Source organism: Oncorhynchus gorbuscha, linkage group LG23, assembly GCF_021184085.1.
Source record: "Oncorhynchus gorbuscha isolate QuinsamMale2020 ecotype Even-year linkage group LG23, OgorEven_v1.0, whole genome shotgun sequence".
NCBI lineage: Eukaryota > Metazoa > Chordata > Actinopteri > Salmoniformes > Salmonidae > Oncorhynchus > Oncorhynchus gorbuscha.
This window is the reverse complement of record NC_060195.1, coordinates 16360086-16382585: the sequence shown is the minus strand read 5'-3', so window position 1 is coordinate 16382585 and position 22500 is coordinate 16360086. Positions and strand designations below refer to the sequence as shown.

General features: G+C 50.7%; 1 protein-coding gene across 1 annotated transcript in view; it reads left to right on the top strand.

The window, feature by feature from the left end:
- Positions 1-22500, top strand: part of LOC124010625 (teneurin-2-like) — a 170003-nt gene that overhangs the window by 76052 nt on the left and 71451 nt on the right. The window contains exons 11-15 of the mRNA XM_046323296.1: positions 13405-13605; positions 13803-13988; positions 14946-14969; positions 21667-21813; positions 22006-22222. Of these exons, the coding sequence (XP_046179252.1) occupies positions 13405-13605; positions 13803-13988; positions 14946-14969; positions 21667-21813; positions 22006-22222 (775 nt within the window). The remainder of the gene's footprint in view (positions 1-13404; positions 13606-13802; positions 13989-14945; positions 14970-21666; positions 21814-22005; positions 22223-22500) is intronic.

Sequence of the window (22500 nt, the reverse complement as noted above, 5' to 3'; positions counted from 1 at the left end):
GCTGGGTTTGTGGGTGCGTAGGTTGGTGGATGTGTGTTTGAGGAGGGGTATTGGATGTGTGTAAGTTGACTATATAAACAATTTAGTGTGTCAGGGAGTGTGTGATAGGATGGAAGACGTGTAGTGTGTAGCACACCTCACACACACACACACTCACACAGCAGCCTCCCAGTCCCAGCTCGTCATAGCGTCCTCTGCCTCCCCAGTGGTCCTGTTGTGTTTCTCTATATACAGATGAGGGTGGAGGAGCAGCCAGGCACCTCACACGTCTGATCAAAGGATTACATCTGTTCTTTTCATCCTCTTAAGATGGGTCAGCATGCTACACATTAAGAGAAAGAGGGTGGGAGAGAAAGACAGAGAGAGGGAGGGGAGAGGGAGAGAGAGAGGGGAGAGGGAGAGAAAGAGAGAGAGAGAGAGAGAGAGAGAGAGAGAGAGAGAGAGAGATGGACAAAGATAGAGAAAGAGGGACAGACTACAGGTGGAGTGAAGATGCGAGCAAAATGTCATAGTAGAGAAGAAAAGAGGTAGAGGGATGATAAGAGAGAGAGAAGGAGAGAGGGAGGTGACAGATAGAGGCAGAGGGATGATAAGAGAGAGAGAAGGAGAGAGGGAGGTGACAGATAGAGGCAGAGGGATGATAAGAGAGAGAGAAGGAGAGAGGGAGGTGACAGATAGAGGCAGAGGGATGATAAGAGAGAGAGAAGGAGAGAGGGAGGTGACAGATAGAGGTAGAGGGATGATAAGAGAGAGAGAAGGAGAGAGGGAGGTGACAGATAGAGGCAGAGGGATGATAAGAGAGAGAGAAGAAAAGAGGTAGAGGGATGATAAGAGAGAGAGAAGGAGAGAGGGAGGTGACAGATAGAGGCAGAGGGATGATAAGAGAGAGAGAAGGAGAGAGGGAGGTGACAGATAGAGGCAGAGGGATGATGAGAGAGAGAGAAGGAGAGAGGGAGGTGACAGATAGAGGCAGAGGGATGATAAGAGAGAGAGAAGGAGAGAGGGAGGTGACAGATAGAGGCAGAGGGATGATAAGAGAGAGAGAAGGACAGAGGGAGGTGACAGATAGAGGCAGAGGGATGATGAGAGAGAGAGAAGGAGAGAGGGAGGTGACAGATAGAGGCAGAGGGATGATAAGAGAGAGAGAAGGAGAGAGGGAGGTGACAGATAGAGGCAGAGGGATGATAAGAGAGAGAGAAGGACAGAGGGAGGTGACAGATAGAGGTAGAGGGATGATGAGAGAGAGAGAAGGAGAGAGGGAGGTGACAGATAGAGGCAGAGGGATGATGAGAAGGAGAGAGGGAAGTGACAGATAGAGGTAGAGGGATGATGAGAGAGAGAGAAGGAGAGAGGGAGGTGACAGATAGAGGTAGAGGGATGATGAGAGAGAGAGAGGAGAGAGGGAGGTGACAGATAAAGGTAGAGGGATGATGAGAGAGAGAGAAGGAGAGAGGGAGGTGACAGATAGAGGCAGAGGGATGATGAGAGAGAGAGAAGGAGAGAGGGAGGTGACAGATAGAGGCAGAGGGATGATGAGAGAGAGAAGGAGAGAGGGAGGTGACAGATAGAGGCAGAGGGATGATGAGAAGGAGAGAGGGAAGTGACAGATAGAGTTAGAGGGATGATGAGAGAGAGAGAAGGAGAGAGGGATGTGACAGATAGAGGTAGAGGGATGATAAGAGAGAGAGAGAAGGAGAGAGGGAGGTGACAGATAGAGGCAGAGGGATGATAAGAGAGAGAGAAGGAGAGAGGGAGGTGACAGATAGAGGCAGAGGGATGATGAGAAGGAGAGAGGGAGGTGACAGATAGAGGCAGAGGGATGATGAGAAGGAGAGAGGGAGGTGACAGATAGAGGCAGAGGGATGATGAGAAGGAGAGAGGGAGGTGACAGATAGAGGCAGAGGGATGATGAGAAGGAGAGAGGGAGGTGACAGATAGAGGCAGAGGGATGATGAGAAGGAGAGAGGGAGGTGACAGATAGAGGCAGAGGGATGATGAGAAGGAGAGAGGGAGGTGACAGATAGAGGCAGAGGGATGATGAGAGAGAGAGAATGAGAGAGGGAGGTGACAGATAGAGGCAGAGGGATGATGAGAAGGAGAGAGGGAGGTGACAGATAGAGGCAGAGGGATGACAAGAAAGAGAGAATGAGAGAGGGAGGTGACAGATAGAGGCAGAGGGATGATGAGAAGGAGAGAGGGAGGTGACAGATAGAGGCAGAGGGATGATAAGAGAGAGAGAGAATGAGAGAGGGAGGTGACAGATAGAGGCAGAGGGATGATAAGAGAGAGAGAATGAGAGAGGGAGGTGACAGAGGCAGAGGGATGATGAGAGAGAGAGAAGGAGAGAGGGAGGTGACAGATAGAGGCAGAGGGATGATGAGAGAGAGAGAAGGAGAGAGGGAGGTGACAGATAGAGGCAGAGGGATGATAAGAGAGAGAGAATGAGAGAGGGAGGTGACAGAGGCAGAGGGATGATGAGAGAGAGAGAAGGAGAGAGGGAGGTGACAGATAGAGGCAGAGGGATGATGAGAGAGAGAAGGAGAGAGGGAGGTGACAGATAGAGGCAGAGGGATGATGAGAGAGAGAGAATGAGAGAGGGAGGTGACAGATAGAGGCAGAGGGATGATGAGAAGGAGAGAGGGAGGTGACAGATAGAGGTAGAGGGATGATAAGAGAGAGAGAAGGAGAGAGGGAGGTGACAGATAGAGGCAGAGGGATGATGAGAGAGAGAGAAGGAGAGAGGGAAGTGACAGATAGAGGCAGAGGGATGATGAGAAGGAGAGAGGGAGGTGACAGATAGAGGTAGAGGGATGATAAGAGAGAGAAGGAGAGAGGGAGGTGACAGATAGAGGGATGATAAGAGAGAGAGAAGGAGAGAGGGAGGTGACAGATAGAGGCAGAGGGATGATGAGAAGGAGAGAGGGAGGTGACAGATAGAGGCAGAGGGATGATGAGAAGGAGAGAGGGAAGTGACAGATAGAGGCAGAGGGATGATGAGAAGGAGAGAGGGAAGTGACAGATAGAGGCAGAGGGATGATGAGAGAGAGAGAAGGAGAGAGGGAAGTGAGAGATAGAGGCAGAGGGATGATGAGAGAGAGAGAATGAGAGAGGGAAGTGACAGATAGAGGCAGAGGGATGATGAGAGAGAGAGAGAGAGAAGGAGAGAGGGAAGTGACAGATAGAGGCAGAGGGATGATGAGAAGGAGAGAGGGAGGTGACAGATAGAGGCAGAGGGATGATGAGAAGGAGAGAGGGAGGTGACAGATAGAGGCAGAGGGATGATGAGAGAGAGAGAATGAGAGAGGGAAGTGACAGATAGAGGCAGAGGGATGATGAGAAGGAGAGAGGGAGGTGACAGATAGAGGCAGAGGGATGATGAGAAGGAGAGAGGGAGGTGACAGATAGAGGCAGAGGGATGATGAGAAGGAGAGAGGGAAGTGACAGATAGAGGCAGAGGGATGATGAGAAGGAGAGAGGGAAGTGACAGATATGAGCAAAATGTCATAGTAGAGAAGAAAAGAGGTAGAGGGATGATAAGAGAGAGAGAAGGAGAGAGGGAGGTGACAGATAGAGGCAGAGGGATGATAAGAGAGAGAGAAGGACAGAGGGAGGTGACAGATAGAGGTAGAGGGATGATGAGAGAGAGAGAGAGAAGGAGAGAGGGAGGTGACAGATAGAGGCAGAGGGATGATGAGAGAGAGAGAGAAGGAGAGAGGGGAAGTGACAGATAGAGGTAGAGGGATGATGAGAGAGAGAAGGAGAGAGGGAGGTGACAGATAGAGGTAGAGGGATGATAAGAGAGAGAGAAGGAGAGAGGGAGGTGACAGATAGAGGCAGAGGGATGATAAGAGAGAGAGAAGGAGAGAGGGAGGTGACAGATAGAGGCAGAGGGATGATAAGAGAGAGAGAAGGAGAGAGGGAGGTGACAGATAGAGGTAGAGGGATGATGAGAGAGAGAAGGAGAGAGGGAGGTGACAGATAGAGGCAGAGGGATGATAAGAGAGAGAGAAGAAAAGAGGTAGAGGGATGATAAGAGAGAGAGAAGGAGAGAGGGAGGTGACAGATAGAGGTAGAGGGATGATAAGAGAGAGAGAAGGAGAGAGGGAGGTGACAGATAGAGGCAGAGGGATGATGAGAGAGAGAGAAGGAGAGAGGGAGGTGACAGATAGAGGCAGAGGGATGATAAGAGAGAGAGAAGGAGAGAGGGAGGTGACAGATAGAGGCAGAGGGATGATAAGAGAGAGAGAAGGACAGAGGGAGGTGACAGATAGAGGCAGAGGGATGATAAGAGAGAGAGAAGGACAGAGGGAGGTGACAGATAGAGGTAGAGGGATGATGAGAGAGAGAGAAGGAGAGAGGGAGGTGACAGATAGAGGCAGAGGGATGATGAGAAGGAGAGAGGGAAGTGACAGATAGAGGTAGAGGGATGATGAGAGAGAGAAGGAGAGAGGGAGGTGACAGATAGAGGTAGAGGGATGATGAGAGAGAGAGAGGAGAGAGGGAGGTGACAGATAAAGGTAGAGGGATGATGAGAGAGAGAGAGAAGGAGAGAGGGAGGTGACAGATAGAGGCAGAGGGATGATGAGAGAGAGAGAAGGAGAGAGGGAGGTGACAGATAGAGGCAGAGGGATGATGAGAGAGAGAAGGAGAGAGGGAGGTGACAGATAGAGGCAGAGGGATGATGAGAAGGAGAGAGGGAAGTGACAGATAGAGTTAGAGGGATGATGAGAGAGAGAGAAGGAGAGAGGGATGTGACAGATAGAGGTAGAGGGATGATAAGAGAGAGAGAGAAGGAGAGAGGGAGGTGACAGATAGAGGCAGAGGGATGATAAGAGAGAGAGAAGGAGAGAGGGAGGTGACAGATAGAGGCAGAGGGATGATGAGAAGGAGAGAGGGAGGTGACAGATAGAGGCAGAGGGATGATGAGAAGGAGAGAGGGAGGTGACAGATAGAGGCAGAGGGATGATGAGAAGGAGAGAGGGAGGGAGGTGACAGATAGAGGCAGAGGGATGATGAGAAGGAGAGAGGGGAGGTGACAGATAGAGGCAGAGGGATGATGAGAAGGAGAGAGGGAGGTGACAGATAGAGGCAGAGGGATGATGAGAAGGAGAGAGGGAGGTGACAGATAGAGGCAGAGGGATGATGAGAGAGAGAGAATGAGAGAGGGAGGTGACAGATAGAGGCAGAGGGATGATGAGAAGGAGAGAGGGAGGTGACAGATAGAGGCAGAGGGATGACAAGAAAGAGAGAATGAGAGAGGGAGGTGACAGATAGAGGCAGAGGGATGATGAGAAGGAGAGAGGGAGGTGACAGATAGAGGCAGAGGGATGATAAGAGAGAGAGAATGAGAGAGGGAGGTGACAGATAGAGGCAGAGGGATGATAAGAGAGAGAGAATGAGAGAGGGAGGTGACAGAGGCAGAGGGATGATGAGAGAGAGAGAAGGAGAGAGGGAGGTGACAGATAGAGGCAGAGGGATGATGAGAGAGAGAGAAGGAGAGAGGGAGGTGACAGATAGAGGCAGAGGGATGATAAGAGAGAGAGAAGGAGAGAGGGAGGTGACAGATAGAGGCAGAGGGATGATGAGAGAGAGAGAAGGAGAGAGGGAGGTGACAGATAGAGGCAGAGGGATGATGAGAGAGAGAGAATGAGAGAGGGAGGTGACAGATAGAGGCAGAGGGATGATAAGAGAGAAGACAGAGAGAGGGAGATGTGACAGAGAGAGGCAGAGTGACAGATAGAGGCAGAGGGATGATGAGAAGGAGAGAGGGAGGTGACAGATAGAGGCAGAGGGATGATAAGAGAGAGGAGAGACAGGAGAGAGGGATGATGAGAGAGAGAGAATGACAGATAGAGGCAGAGGGATGATGAGAAGGAGAGAGAGGTGACAGATAGAGAGAGGGAAGTGACAGATAGAGGCAGAGGGATGATGAGAAGGAGAGAGGGAGGTGACAGATAGAGGTAGAGGGATGATAAGAGAGAGAAGGAGAGAGGGAGGTGACAGATAGAGGGATGATAAGAGAGAGAGAAGGAGAGAGGGAGGTGACAGATAGAGGCAGAGGGATGATGAGAAGGAGAGAGGGAGGTGACAGATAGAGGCAGAGGGATGATGAGAAGGAGAGAGGGAAGTGACAGATAGAGGCAGAGGGATGATGAGAAGGAGAGAGGGAAGTGACAGATAGAGGCAGAGGGATGATGAGAGAGAGAGAGAAGGAGAGAGGGAAGTGACAGATAGAGGCAGAGGGATGATGAGAGAGAGAGAATGAGAGAGGAAGTGACAGATAGAGGAGGGATAGAGAGGCAGAGGGATGATGAGAGAGAGAGAGAGAGAGGAGAGAGGGAGTGACAGATAGAGGCAGAGGGATGATGAGAGAGAGAGGAGAGAGGAGGTGACAGATAGAGGCAGAGGGATGATGAGAAGGAGGAGAGGGAGGTGACAGATAGAGGCAGAGGGATGATGAGAGAGAGAGAATGAGAGAGGGAAGTGACAGATAGAGGCAGAGGGATGATGAGAAGGAGAGAGGGAGGTGACAGATAGAGGCAGAGGGATGATGAGAAGGAGAGAGGGAGGTGACAGATAGAGGCAGAGGGATGATGAGAAGGAGAGAGGGAAGTGACAGATAGAGGCAGAGGGATGATGAGAAGGAGAGAGGGAAGTGACAGATATGAGCAAAATGTCATAGTAGAGAAGAAAAGAGGTAGAGGGATGATAAGAGAGAGAGAAGGAGAGAGGGAGGTGACAGATAGAGGCAGAGGGATGATAAGAGAGAGAGAAGGACAGAGGGAGGTGACAGATAGAGGTAGAGGGATGATGAGAGAGAGAGAGAGAAGGAGAGAGGGAGGTGACAGATAGAGGCAGAGGGATGATGAGAGAGAGAGAGAAGGAGAGAGGGAAGTGACAGATAGAGGTAGAGGGATGATGAGAGAGAGAAGGAGAGAGGGAGGTGACAGATAGAGGTAGAGGGATGATGAGAGAGAGAGAAGGAGAGAGGGAGGTGACAGATAAAGGTAGAGGGATGATGAGAGAGAGAGAGAAGGAGAGAGGGAGGTGACAGATAGAGGCAGAGGGATGATGAGAGAGAGAGAAGGAGAGAGGGAGGTGACAGATAGAGGCAGAGGGATGATGAGAGAGAGAGAAGGAGAGAGGGAAGTGACAGATAGAGGCAGAGGGATGATGAGAGAGAGAGAGAGAGAGAGAGAGAGAGAAGGAGAGAGGGAAGTGACAGATAGAGGCAGAGGGATGATGAGAAGGAGAGAGGGAGGTGACAGATAGAGGCAGAGGGATGATGAGAAGGAGAGAGGGAGGTGACAGATAGAGGCAGAGGGATGATGAGAGAGAGAATGAGAGAGGGAAGTGACAGATAGAGGCAGAGGGATGATGAGAAGGAGAGAGGGAGGTGACAGATAGAGGCAGAGGGATGATGAGAAGGAGAGAGGGAGGTGACAGATAGAGGCAGAGGGATGATGAGAAGGAGAGAGGGAAGTGACAGATAGAGGCAGAGGGATGATGAGAGAGAGAGAGAAGGAGAGAGGGAAGTGACAGATAGAGGTAGAGGGATGATGAGAGAGAGAAGGAGAGAGGGAGGTGACAGATAGAGGTAGAGGGATGATGAGAGAGAGAGAAGGAGAGAGGGAGGTGACAGATAAAGGTAGAGGGATGATGAGAGAGAGAGAGAAGGAGAGAGGGAGGTGACAGATAGAGGGATGATGAGAGAGAGAGAAGGAGAGAGGGAGGTGACAGATAGAGGCAGAGGGATGATGAGAGAGAGAGAAGGAGAGAGGGAGGTGACAGATAGAGGCAGAGGGATGATGAGAAGGAGAGAGGGAAGTGACAGATAGAGGCAGAGGGATGATGAGAGAGAGAGAAGGAGAGAGGGATGTGACAGATAGAGGTAGAGGGATGATAAGAGAGAGAGAGAAGGAGAGAGGGAGGTGACAGATAGAGGCAGAGGGATGATACGAGAGAGAGAAGGAGAGAGGGAGGTGACAGATAGAGGCAGAGGGATGATGAGAAGGAGAGAGGGAGGTGACAGATAGAGGCAGAGGGATGATGAGAAGGAGAGAGGGAGGTGACAGATAGAGGCAGAGGGATGATGAGAAGGAGAGAGGGAGGTGACAGATAGAGGCAGAGGGATGATGAGAGAGAGAGAATGAGAGAGGGAGGTGACAGATAGAGGCAGAGGGATGATGAGAAGGAGAGAGGGAGGTGACAGATAGAGGCAGAGGGATGATAAGAAAGAGAGAATGAGAGAGGGAGGTGACAGATAGAGGCAGAGGGATGATAAGAGAGAGAGAAGGAGAGAGGGAGGTGACAGATAGAGGCAGAGGGATGATGAGAGAGAGAGAAGAGAGGGAGGTGACAGATAGAGGCAGAGGGATGATGAGAGAGAGAGAAGAGAGAGGGAGGTGACAGATAGAGGCAGAGGGATGATGAGAAGGAGAGAGGGAGGTGACAGATAGAGGGATGATAAGAGAGAGAGGGAGAGAGGGAGGTGACAGATAGAGGGAAGATAAGAGAGAGAGAGAAGGAGAGAGGGAGGTGACAGATAGAGGCAGAGGGATGATGAGAGAGAGAGAGGAGAGAGGAGTGACAGATAGAGGCAGAGGGATGATGAGAAGGAGAGAGGGAGGTGACAGATAGAGGCAGAGGGATGATGAGAGAGAGAGGAGAGAGAGAGGGAGGTGACAGATAGAGGTAGAGGGATGATAAGAGAGAGAGAGAGGAGAGAGGGAGGTGACAGATAGAGGCAGAGGGATGATGAGAAGGAGAGAGAGGGAGGTGACAGATAGAGGCAGAGGGATGATGAGAAGGAGAGAGGGAGGTGACAGATAGAGGCAGAGGGATGATGAGAGAGAGAGAATGAGAGAGGGAGGTGACAGATAGAGGCAGAGGGATGATGAGAGAGAGAGAGAGAAGGAGAGAGGGAGGTGACAGATAGAGGCAGAGGGATGATGAGAGAGAGAGAAGGAGAGAGGGAGGTGACAGATAGAGGCAGAGGGATGATGAGAAGGAGAGAGGGAGGTGACAGATAGAGGCAGAGGGATGATGAGAAGGAGAGAGGGAGGTGACAGATAGAGGCAGAGGGATGATGAGAGAGAGAGAATGAGAGAGGGAAGTGACAGATAGAGGCAGAGGGATGATGAGAAGGAGAGAGGGAGGTGACAGATAGAGGCAGAGGGATGATGAGAAGGAGAGAGGGAGGTGACAGATAGAGGCAGAGGGATGATGAGAAGGAGAGAGGGAAGTGACAGATAGAGGCAGAGGGATGATGAGAAGGAGAGAGGGAAGTGACAGATAGAGGCAGAGGGATGATGAGAGAGAGAGAAGGAGAGAGGGAAGTGACAGATAGAGGCAGAGGGATGATGAGAAGGAGAGAGGGAAGTGACAGATAGAGGCAGAGGGATGATGAGAGAGAGAGAAGGAGAGAGGGATGTGACAGATAGAGGTAGAGGGATGATAAGAGAGAGAGAAGGAGAGAGGGAGGTGACAGATAGAGGCAGAGGGATGATGAGAGAGAGAGAATGAGAGAGGGAGGTGACAGATAGAGGCAGAGGGATGATGAGAAGGAGAGAGGGAAGTGACAGATAGAGGCAGAGGGATGATGAGAGAAGGAGAGAGGGATGTGACAGATAGAGGTAGAGGGATGATAAGAAGAGAGAGAGAGGTGAGATAGAGGGAGGGATGACAGATAGAGGCAGAGGGATGATAGATAGAGGCAGAGAAGAGAGGAGAGGGAGGTGACAGATAGAGGCAGAGGGATGATGAGAAGGAGAGAGGGGAGGTGACAGATAGAGGCAGAGGGATGATGAGAAGGAGAGAGGGGGAGGTGACAGATAGAGGCAGAGGGATGATGAGAAGGAGAGAGGGAGGTGACAGATAGAGGCAGAGGGATGATGAGAAGGAGAGAGGGAGGTGACAGATAGAGGCAGAGGGATGATGAGAAGGAGAGAGGGAGGTGACAGATAGAGGCAGAGGGATGATGAGAGAGAGAGAATGAGAGAGGGAGGTGACAGATAGAGGCAGAGGGATGATGAGAAGGAGAGAGGGAGGTGACAGATAGAGGCAGAGGGATGATAAGAAAGAGAGAATGAGAGAGGGAGGTGACAGATAGAGGCAGAGGGATGATGAGAAGGAGAGAGAGAGGGAGGTGACAGATAGAGGCAGAGGGATGATAAGAGAGAGATGAGAGAGAGGGAGGTGACAGATAGAGGAGGGATGATAAGAGAGAGAGACAGATAGAGGCAGAGGGATGATGAGAGGGAGGGAGGTGACAGATAGAGGCAGAGGGATGATGAGAGAGAGAGAAGATAGAGAGAGGGAAGTGACAGATAGAGGCAGAGGGATGATGAGAAGGAGAGAGGGAGGTGACAGATAGAGGTAGAGGGATGATAAGAGAGAAGGAGAGAGGGAGGTGACAGATAGAGGCAGATGATAGAGAGAGAGAGGAGAGAGGGAGGTGACAGATAGAGGCAGAGGGATGATGAGAAGGAGAGAGGGAGGTGACAGATAGAGGCAGAGGGATGATGAGAAGGAGAGAGGGAAGTGACAGATAGAGGCAGAGGGATGATGAGAAGGAGAGAGGGAAGTGACAGATAGAGGCAGAGGGATGATGAGAGAGAGAGAAGGAGAGAGGGAGGTGACAGATAGAGGCAGAGGGATGATGAGAGAGAGAGAGAGAAGGAGAGAGGGAAGTGACAGATAGAGGCAGAGGGATGATGAGAGAGAGAGAAGGAGAGAGGGAGGTGACAGATAGAGGCAGAGGGATGATGAGAAGGAGAGAGGGAGGTGACAGATAGAGGCAGAGGGATGATGAGAGAGAGAGAATGAGAGAGGGAAGTGACAGATAGAGGCAGAGGGATGATGAGAAGGAGAGAGGGAGGTGACAGATAGAGGCAGAGGGATGATGAGAAGGAGAGAGGGAGGTGACAGATAGAGGCAGAGGGATGATGAGAAGGAGAGAGGGAAGTGACAGATAGAGGCAGAGGGATGATGAGAAGGAGAGAGGGAAGTGACAGATAGAGGCAGAGGGATGATGAGAGAGAGAAGGAGAGAGGGAAGTGACAGATAGAGGCAGAGGGATGATGAGAGAGAGAGGGAAGTGACAGATAGAGGCAGAGGGATGATGAGAAGGAGAGAGGGAGGTGACAGATAGAGGCAGAGGGATGATGAGAGAGAGAGAATGAGAGAGGGAAGTGACAGATAGAGGCAGAGGGATGATGAGAAGGAGAGAGGGAGGTGACAGATAGAGGCAGAGGGATGATGAGAAGGAGAGAGGGAGGTGACAGATAGAGGCAGAGGGATGATGAGAAGGAGAGAGGGAGGTGACAGATAGAGGCAGAGGGATGATAAGAGAGAGAGAAGGAGAGAGGGAGGTGACAGATAGAGGCAGAGGGTTGATGAGAGAGAGAGAAGGAGTGAGGGAGGTGACAGATAGAGGCAGAGGGATGATGAGAGAGAGAGAAGGAGAGAGGGAGGTGACAGATATAGGCAGAGGGATGATGAGAGAGAGAGAGAAGGAGTGAGGGAGGTGACAGATAGAGGCAGAGGGATGATGAGAGAGAGAGAAGGAGAGAGGGAGGTGACAGATAGAGGCAGAGGGATGATGAGAAGGAGGCAGAGGGATGATGAGAAGGAGAGAGGGAAGTGACAGATAGAGGCAGAGGGATGATGAGAGAGAGAGAGAAGGAGTGAGGGAGGTGACAGATAGAGGCAGAGGGATGATGAGAGAGAGAGAAGGAGAGAGGGAGGTGACAGATAGAGGCAGAGGGATGATGAGAAGGAGGCAGAGGGATGATGAGAAGGAGAGAGGGAAGTGACAGATAGAGGCAGAGGGATGATGAGAGAGAGAGAAGGAGAGAGAGAGGTGACAGATAGAGGCAGAGGGATGATGAGAAGGAGAGAGGGAAGTGACAGATAGAGGCAAGCTACAGAGGAGGGTAGAGAACAGGGTCAGCATTTTCCTCCACTCTTCATTTGACCCCTCGTTTCCCCCTCTCTGTTTCCTATCCACCCCCCTCTGTCTCTCTCTCAAATGTGATATTCATCACGCCATCACACCCGAGTCACTCAAACTATTTACCTGAAGTGGCGATGACACATAAATCTATACGTGACCCTCCATTTCTGCCTCGCCAACAGAATGGAGTGCCCAGACAGCAGCATGTGAAAACAAGTGGGGAGGGCTTTTTAGACAGGTGGGGAGATGGAGGGGCGGGGGATGAGAGGAGAGAGGGGGTAGTCAGCAGGGGAAAAGGGGTGAGAAGAGAGAGGGGGTAGTCAGCAGGGGGAAAGGGGGATGAGAGGAGAGAGGGGCTAGTCAGGAGGGGGAAAGGGGGTGAGAGGAGAGAGGGGGTAGTCAGCAGGGGGAAAGGGGGATGAGAGGAGAGAGGGGCTAGTCAGGAGGGGGAAAGGGGGTGAGAGGAGAGAGGGGGTAGTCAGCAGGGGGAAAGGGGGTGAGAAGAGAGAGGGGGTAGTCAGCAGGGGGAAAGGGGGATGAGAGGAGAGAGGGGGTAGTCAGCAGGGGAAAGGGGGATGAGAGCAGGAGGTGGGGAGGGGGACCTTACAGTTTGCCAGGAGGGGGTCATTTGTCAAATTGGTTTTCACTCACTGTTCATACTCATATCTGCCAGTCAGCCAGCCTGCCAATGTCAGATTATCCCCGGTGCATTGACACACACACACACACACACACACACACACACACACACACACACACACACACACACACACACACACACACACACACACACACACACACACACACACACACACACACACACACACACACACACACACACACACACACACACACACAGAGATACAGGGAAGGTTATATGTGAGGAAACGTAGCCTTCTGAGTGAAAATTATTGACTTATTAAATGCCTGTGAAAGGCTGTGGGAAGAGAATTACTCAAGTGTATCACAGGATGCTATAGAAATCTGTAGAAATCTGTAGAAATCTGTAGAAATCACACATGAAGGAAACACGAAGCTAGTATTTTAACCATTATTCTCTCTTTCTCTCTCTCCCCTTTCTCTCTCTCTTTCTCTCTCTCTCCCTCTCTCTTCCTCTCTCTCTCCCCCTTTCTCTCTCTATTTCTCTCTCTCTCCCCCTTTCTCTCTCTCTCCCCCTTTCTCTCTCTCTCTCTCTCTCTCTCTCTCTCTCTCTCTCTCTCTCTCCCTCTCTCTCCCCTTTCTCTCTCTTTCTCTCTCTCCCCCTTTCTCTCTCTCTTTCTCTGTATGTCTCCCCCTTTCTCTCTCTCTCTCTTTCTATCGCTCTCTCTTTTTCTCTGTCTTCCTCTCTTTCTCTCCCCCCTCTCTCTCTCTCTTTCTTTCTCTCTCTCTCTTTCTCTCTATTTCTCTCACCCTGCACCACCCCTCCACCCCTCCCTCTCTCTCTGTAGTGGACTGCCTGGACCCGACCTGTTCAAATAATGGTATCTGTGTGAACGGGGAGTGCCACTGTAAACCCGGCTGGGGCGGCCCACACTGTGAGCTGCAGCGGACACAATGCCCAGACCAATGCCATGGCCACGGTGCATTCATACCAGACACTGGTCTCTGTAGCTGTGATCCTAACTGGATGGGACCAGACTGCTCTGTAGGTCAGTTGAACCCTAATCTGTAACCCCTGACTCATACCCCTAACCCCTGACCCCTAATCCTTGCCTCTAACCCTAATTGGATGGGACCAGATGGATCTGTAAGTCTGTCTTACACTAACCCACCTCAACTATAATGACATCAGGGTTTTTGTAGCTGTGTGTAACTTTTCACGTCTCTTTCTCCTCCCTCTCTACAGAGGTGTGTTCTGTGGACTGCGGGACCCACGGTGTGTGTTTGGGCGCAGCGTGTCAGTGTGAGGAGGGCTGGACGGGTACCGGGTGTGACCAGCGAGTGTGTAACCCACTGTGTATCAAACATGGAACCTGCAAAGACGGCAAGTGCCAGTGTCATCAGGGCTGGAATGGAGAACACTGCACCATCGGTAGGTGGGGAGAGGAGGAGGTGTGTGTGCGTGTGTATGTGTGCGTGCGTGCGTGCGTGTGTGTGTGCGTGTGTGCGTGCGTGTGTGTGTGTGTGCGTAGGTGCAGGATAAATGGATGGAAGGTTGGATGCCTCGCTATTTTGATTTACCCAAAATGCTTTGAAACAGGAAGTTTAATTTCCCTTTCACCATTTCATCCGAGCAGCGCTTTTCCTCAGAACACTCCGGTGTCAGAAACACAGTGGGTGTGGAAACAACACTTTGTTCCCCACTAGAAACTAGGGCAGCTTTGTATGCTGTGTCTTTCACAAGACAAAACTCTTCACTAGTCTGCTTGTCTGTGCTGATCTAGGTTATGCATGTGATCTAGGTTATGCATGTGATCTAGGTTATGCATGTGATCTAGGTTATGCATGTGATCTAGGTTATGCATGTGATCGAGGTTATGCATGTGATCGAGGTTATGCATGTGATCTAGGTTATGCATGTGATCTAGGTTATGCATGTGATCTAGGTTATGCATGTGATCTAGGTTATGCATGTGATCTAGGTTATGCATGTGATCTAGGTTATGCATGTGATGTAGGTTATGTATGTGATCTAGGTTATGCATGTGATGTAGGTTATGCATGTGATCTAGGTTATGCATGTGATCTAGGTTATGCATGTGATGTAGGTTATGCATGTGATGTAGGTTATGCATGTGATGTAGGTTATGCATGTGATCTAGGTTATGCATGTGATGTAGGTTATGCATGTGATCTAGGTTATGCATGTGATCTAGGTTATGCATGTGATCTAGGTTATGCATGTGATCTAGGTTATGCATGTGATCTAGGTTATGCATGTGATGTAGGTTATGCATGTGATGTAGGTTATGCATGTCCTTGCATTTTAAACTCCTTCCTTTCCTTTTTTCATAACGCCACTCTCTCTGCACGTTTTCTCTCAATGCAGACATGTGGGACTTGGTTGACAAAGGTAAAACTGTACTTTGGTTTTCAGCGTTTAGCTTCTCGTGCTGCATAGTAGTAGTAGCTAGTCAATGCTAGACGTTTGTGGGTTTAGGAATGGCTGGCGTTGGTAATCTTGGCTCAGTAGACTAGTAATCTGTGTGCTGTCTGTCTGTCTGTCTGTCTGTCTGTCTGTCTGTCTGTCTGTCTGTCTGTCTGTCTGTCTGTCTGTCTGTCTGTCTGTCTGGCTGGCTGGCTGGCTGGCTGGCTGGGGTATAACAACCACTGTCAACCAGTGTTCTACCATCCACAACAACAGCCGCTGTAACCAGGGGTTACCATCCACAGCCACTGTAATCAGGGGATACCATCCACAGCCACTGTAGCCAGGGGTTACCATCCACAGCCACTGTAACTTGGGGATACCATCCACAGCCACTGTAGCCAAGGGTTACTATCCACAGCCACTGTAACCAGGGGTTACCATCCACAGCCACTGTAGCCAGACATTACCATCCACAGCCACTGTAGCCAGGGGTTACCATCCACAGCCACTGTAACCAGGGGTTACCATCCACAGCCACTGTAGCCAGACATTAACATTCACAGCCACTGTAGGAGTGGGTTACCATCCACAGCCACTGTAGCCAGACATTACCATCCACAGCCACTGTAGCCAGGGGGTTACCATCCACAACCTCAGCCACTGTAGCCAGGGGTTACCATCCACAGCCACTGTAGCCAGGGGTTACCATCCACAACCTCAGCCACTGTAGCCAGGGGTTACCATCCACAGCCACTGTAGCCAGACATTACCATTCACAGCCACTGTAGCCATGGGTTACCATCCACAGCCACTGTAGCCATGGGTTACCATCCACAGCAACTGTAGCCATGGGTTACCATCCACAGCCAATGTAACCAGGGGTTACCATCCACAGCCACTGTAGTCAGACATTACCATCCACAGCCACTGTAGCCAGACATTACCATTCACAGCCACTGTAGCCATGGGTAACCATCCACAGCCACTGTAGCCAGAGGTTACCATCCACAGCCACTGTAGCCATGGGTTACCATCCACAGCAACTGTAGCCATGGGTTACCATCCACAGCCACTGTAACCAGGGGTTACCATCCACAGCCACTGTAGTCAGACATTACCATCCACAGCCACTGTAGCCAGGGGTTACCATCCACATCCACTGTAGCCATGGGTTACCATCCACAACCTCAGCCACTGTAGCCAGGGATAACCATCCACAGCCACTGTAGCCAGGGGTTACCATCCACAGCCACTGTAACCAAGGGTTACCATCCACAGCCACTGTAGCCAGGGTTTATCATCCACAGCCACTGTAGCCAGGGGTTTCCATGCACAGCCACTGTAGCCAGACATTACCATTCACAGCCACTGTAGCCAGACATTACCATTCACAGCCACTGTAGCCAGACATTACCATTCACAGCCACTGTAGCCAAACATTACCATTCACAGCCACTGTAGCCAAACATTACCATTCACAGCCACTGTAGCCAGGGGTTACCATTCACAGCCACTGTAACCAGGGGTTACCATTCACAGCCACTGAAGCCAGACATTACCATTCACAGCCACTGAATTCAGACATTACCATTCACAGCCACTGTAGCCAGACATTACCATTCACAGCCACTGAAGCCAGACATTACCATTCACAGCCACTGTAGCCAGACATTACCATTCACAGCCACTGTAGCCAGACATTACCATTCACAGCCACTGCATTCAGACATTACCATCCACAGCCACTGTAGCCATGGGTTACCATCCACAGCCATTGTAACCAGGGGTTACCATCCACAGCCACTGTAGCCATGGGTTACCATCCACAGCCACTGTAGCCAGACATTACCATTCACAGCCACTGTAACCAGGGGTTACCATCCACAGCCACTGTAACCAGGGGTTACCATCCACAGCCACTGTAGCCAGACATTACCATTCACAGCCACTGTAACCAGGGGTTACCATCCACAGCCATTGTAACCAGGGGTGACCATCCACAGCCACTGTAGCCATGGTTTACCATCCACAGCCACTGTAGCCAGACATTACCATCCACAGCCACTGTAGCCAAGGGTTACCATCCACAACCTCAGCCACTGTAGCCAGGGGTTACCATCCACAGCCAATGTAGCCAGGGGGTTACCATCCACAACCTCAGCCACTGTAGCCAGGGGTTACCATCCACAGCCACTGTATCCAGGGGTTACCATCCACAAACTCAGCCATTGTAGCCAGGGGTTACCATCCACAGCCATCGTAGCCAGGGGGTTACCATCCACAACCTCAGCCACTGTAGCCAGGGGTTACCATCCACAGCCACTGTAGCCAGACATTACCATTCACAGCCACTGTAGCCATGGGTTACCATCCACAGCCACTGTAGCCATGGGTTACCATCCACAGCCACTGTAACCAGGGGTTACCATCCACAGCCACTGTAGTCAGACATGACCATCCACAGCCACTGTAGCCAGACATTACCATTCACAGCCACTGTAGCCAAACATTACCATTCACAGCCACTGTAGCCAAACATTACCATTCACAGCCACTGTAGCCAGGGGTTACCATTCACAGCCACTGTAGCCAGGGGTTACCATTCACAGCCACTGTAGCCAGGGGTTACCATTCACAGCCACTGAAGCCAGACATTACCATTCACAGCCACTGTAGCCAGACATTACCATTCACAGCCACTGTAGCCAGACATTACCATTCACAGCCACTGTAGCCAGACATTACCATTCACAGCCACTGTAGCCAGACATTACCATTCACAGCCACTGTAGCCAGACATTACCATTCACAGCCACTGAATTCAGACATTACCATTCACAGCCACTGTAGCCAGACATTACCATTCACAGCCACTGTAGCCAGACATTACCATTCACAGCCACTGAAGCCAGACATTACCATTCACAGCCACTGTAGCCAGACATTACCATTCACAGCCACTGAAGCCAGACATTACCATTCACAGCCACTGTAGCCAGACATTACCATTCACAGCCAATGTAGCCAGACATTACCATTCACAGCCACTGAATTCAGACATTACCATCCACAGCCACTGTAGCCATGGGTTACCATCCACAGCCATTGTAACCAGGGGTTACCATCCACAGCCACTGTAGCCAGACATTACCATTCACAGCCACTGTAACCAGGGGTTACCATCCACAGCCACTGTAACCAGGGGTTACCATCCACAGCCACTGTAGCCAGACATTACCATTCACAGCCACTGTAACCAGGGGTTACCATCCACAGCCATTGTAACCAGGGGTTACCATCCACAGCCACTGTAGCCATGGTTTACCATCCACAACCTCAGCCACTGTAGCCAGGGGTTACCATCCACAGCCACTGTAGCCAGGGGGTTACCATCCACAACCTCAGCCACTGTAGCCAGGGGTTACCATCCACAGCCACTGTATCCAGGGGTTACCATCCACAAACTCAGCCATTGTAGCCAGGGGTTACTATCCACAGCCATCGTAGCCAGGGGGTTACCATCCACAACCTCAGCCACTGTAGCCAGGGGTTACCATCCACAGCCACTGTAGCCAGACATTACCATTCACAGCCACTGTAGCCATGGGTTACCATCCACAGCCACTGTAGCCATGGGCTACCATCCACAGCAACTGTAGCCATGGGTTACCATCCACAGCCACTGTAACCAGGGGTTACCATCCACAGCCACTGTAGTCAGACATGACCATCCACAACCTCAGCCACTGTAGCCAGGGGTTACCATCCACAGCCACTGTAGCCAGGGGTTATCATCCACAGCCACTGTAACCAGGGGTTACCATCCACAGCCACTGTAGCCAGGGGTTACCATCCACAGTCACTGTAGCCAGACACTACCATTCACAGCCACTGTAGCCAGACATTACCATTCACAGCCACTGTAGCCAGACATTACCATTCACAGCCACTGTAATCACAGTCTGTGTCTGTTAACCTTAATGTTTCCATGGTGAATTAATGATCATGACTGTCTACAGTAAGTGTACTCTGCAGTATTCCAAGGGGTCTGGACAGCCAAGGCACAGGAGGTGGTTCCCTAGTCCCAGTCACTGCATCCCAGCCCCCCTCAGCCTCTCTCTCATATGGGGGTATATAGGAGAACAGTCCCCCTCAGCCACTCTCTCATAGGGGAGTGTATAACAGAACACTCCCTCAGCCTCTCTCTCATATGGGGGTATATAACAGAACACTCCCTCAGCCTCTCTCTCATATGGGGGTATATAAGAGAACACTCCCTCAACCTCTCTCTCATATGGGGGTATATAACAGAACACTCCCTCAGCCTCTCTCTCATATGGGGGTGTATAACAGAACACTCCCTCAGCCACTGTCTCATATGGGGGTATATAAGAGAACAGTCCCCCTCAGCCTCTCTCTCATATGGGGGTATATAACAGAACAGTCCCTCAGCCTCTCTCTCTCATATGGGGGTATATAACTGAACACTCCCTCAGCCTCTCTCTCTCATATGGGGGTATATAACAGAACACTCCCTCTCATATGAGGGTATATAACAGAACTGGCCCCCTTAGCCTCTCTCTCATATGGGGGTATATAACTGAACACTCCCTCAGCCTCTCTCTCATATGGGGGTATATAACAGAACACTCCCTCAGCCTCTCTCTCATATGGGGGTATATAACAGAACACTTCCTCAGCCTCTCTCTCATATGGGGGTATATAACAGAACACTCCCTCAGCCTCTCTCTCATATGGGGGTATATAACAGAACACTCCCTCAGCCTCTCTCTCATATGGGGGTATACCACTCACCACCCCATACCATCCCACACACCACACCAACCCACACACCACACATCACCCCACACCACCCCACCACACCCCACACACCACACCAACCCACACACCACACATCACACCACCCCACCCCACCCCACACACCACATCACCCCATACCACCCCACACCATACCACACACTCAAAGGATATATTTTTGAGTTGTGTTACAGTCCTGTGACAGGATCCAAAATCCCCCAGCCAAACTGAATTGAACAGACAGATATAGATCCCCTGTGGATGGTTTGGAGTGTCCTCTGCCCTACTAAAGTTAATAAGATGGCTTTCACTGTTGTACAGAGTAGTACCCAGGGGAAGGGGGGGGTAGAGGGAGAGGAGGAAGAGGAGAGAGAGTGACAGAGAGAGGGAGAGTTCAGAGGGAGAATGAGAAAAAAGAGAAAAGAGAGAGAGTTCAGAGTGGAAAGAGAGTTTTATGAGCCAGGGTGTTTCATAGTGTGTTGTCATCAGGTCCATCCATGGTTTTAGGATTTATGTCTGTAACCTTCACTAACCGGCCTGGAGGAGACAACTGGATGATGCGACTGCTGCTGGGGACCAACTTTCTGTAGGACGTTCTGTCTTCTACGTATTCCCATTTTATTTTCTGTCATCTCTCTCTCTCTCTCTCTCTCTCTCTCTCTCTCTCTCTCTCTCTCTCTCTCTCTCTCTCTCTCTCTCTCTCTCTCTCTCTCTCTCTCTCTCTCTCTTAATAATTTCTGAAATCCCACTTTATTCTGGTAAGTAGGAGGGGAATTGACTGGGCCCCTAGCATTAAGTAGAGGGCCTGCCTCCCTGCCGGCCTGCCTGGCCCGGCTAGCCGATCAATGCCCCATATAGATTCTGCTGTTGTTGCTCTACATAAGTGTCAGCCTTCCTAAAATGGCTCCATTTAACAGACAATCATGGCTAACACTCTGTTGTGCTCTATGGTCCTCTGTAGTTAAACCTCTGAGTCTTAATAATTATCACAATGTGTTTTCTACCTTCCATCTACATATCTTCTCCTATGAATTACTAGACTGTCAAATGTCAGGTCACATCTCTTGGTTGGTTAATTATGATCTAAAGTAGCCAGATCACCCGTGGTACAAGTCAGTATTCGACGTCCATCCATGTCTGAGGACGTCTGGAGATAACGTGGAAACCGGTCACTGGGGGAAACTTAACTTAACCTTTAACACTTTGAAATGTGACATTTGGAACAACTTTGAAATGTGGATTTGAGACACATGGAGGAACGTCTCATTCTGACGTGAGACTGTGAGAGCTGATACACAGAATGGAAATGAAAGAAATCCAATGAATGTGTTGTATGGTAAAGCATTGGGTTGACTGAGTCCTCAACAGGTGTGTGTGTCGGTGTGCATTAAAACACAACACAGTATCTCTCTCTCTCTCTCTCTCTCTCTCTCTCTCTCTCTCTCTCTCTCTCTCTCTCTCCCTCCCCCTCTCTCTCCCCTCCTTCCCTCTCTCTCTTTCTCTCTCTCTCCCTTCCCACCATCTATCCCTCCCTCTCCTCTCTCTCTCCCTCCCTCCCTCACCTCCCTCCCTCCATCTCTCTCCCCCTCACCACCCTCCCTCCCTCCATCTCTCTCTCCCTCACCACCATCTATCCCTCCCTCCCCCACTAACTCTCTCCCCCTCATCTCTATTTCTCTCTCTCTCTCCTTCCCCTCTCTCCCCCACTAACTCTCTCTTCCCCTCTAACTCTCCCTCCCCCATATCTATTTATCTCTCTCTCCTTCCCCCTCTCTCCCCCACTAACTCTCTCTTCCCCCTCTATCTCTCCCTCCCCATCTCTATTTCTCTCTCTCCTTCCCCCCTCTCTCCCTCTCCTCAGATAGCTGTCCTAACCTGTGTAATGGTAATGGCCAGTGTACCATGAGGGAGCAGAGCTGGCACTGTGAATGCCAGACGGGCTGGAGGGGTGGCGGATGCAGCGTTGCCATGGAGACCTCCTGCACCGACAACACAGACAATGAAGGAGGTGTGTGTGAAATGAAGGGGCTGGACCTCTTGTAGTCCAGCAGTGCAAACTTTTCACCTTGAGTTTAAATAAATTGTTAGGAGAATGAAGTAACCTTTCATAGCAATATGTTTGAGACACTGAAACTCTCCTCTCTCTCCCTCCTTCTCTCTCTCCCTCCTTCTCTCTCTCCCTCCTTCTCTCTCACTCCAGATGGTCTGACAGACTGTATGGATCCAGATTGTTGTATCCAGAGCCCGTGTCAGAACAGCCCTCTGTGTCGGGGATCCAGAGACCCCCTCCAGGTGATCCAGCAGAGCCCCCTGTCTCTGTCCCAACCCTGGGTAGGATCCTTCTATGACAGGGTCAAGATGCTAGTTGGACGAGACAGCACACATCTCATACCTGGGGAAAACCCATTCAACGCCAGGTGAGAGGATTACATACACATGACGCATACTGCAATACACAACACACAACACAACACACAACACAACACACACGTGATGTAATATTTACAGTACATTGAATGTCTTTTCTCTCTGTCTCTCCCACTCTCTCTCCCTCTCTTGCTCTCTCGCTCTATCACTCTCTCTCGCTCTGGCGCTCTTGCTCTCTTGCTCACTCTCTCTCACTCTTTCTCTCTCTCTCTCACTCGTTCTCTCTCTCACTCTCTCTCTCTCCCTCTCTCGCTCTTTCTCTCTCTCT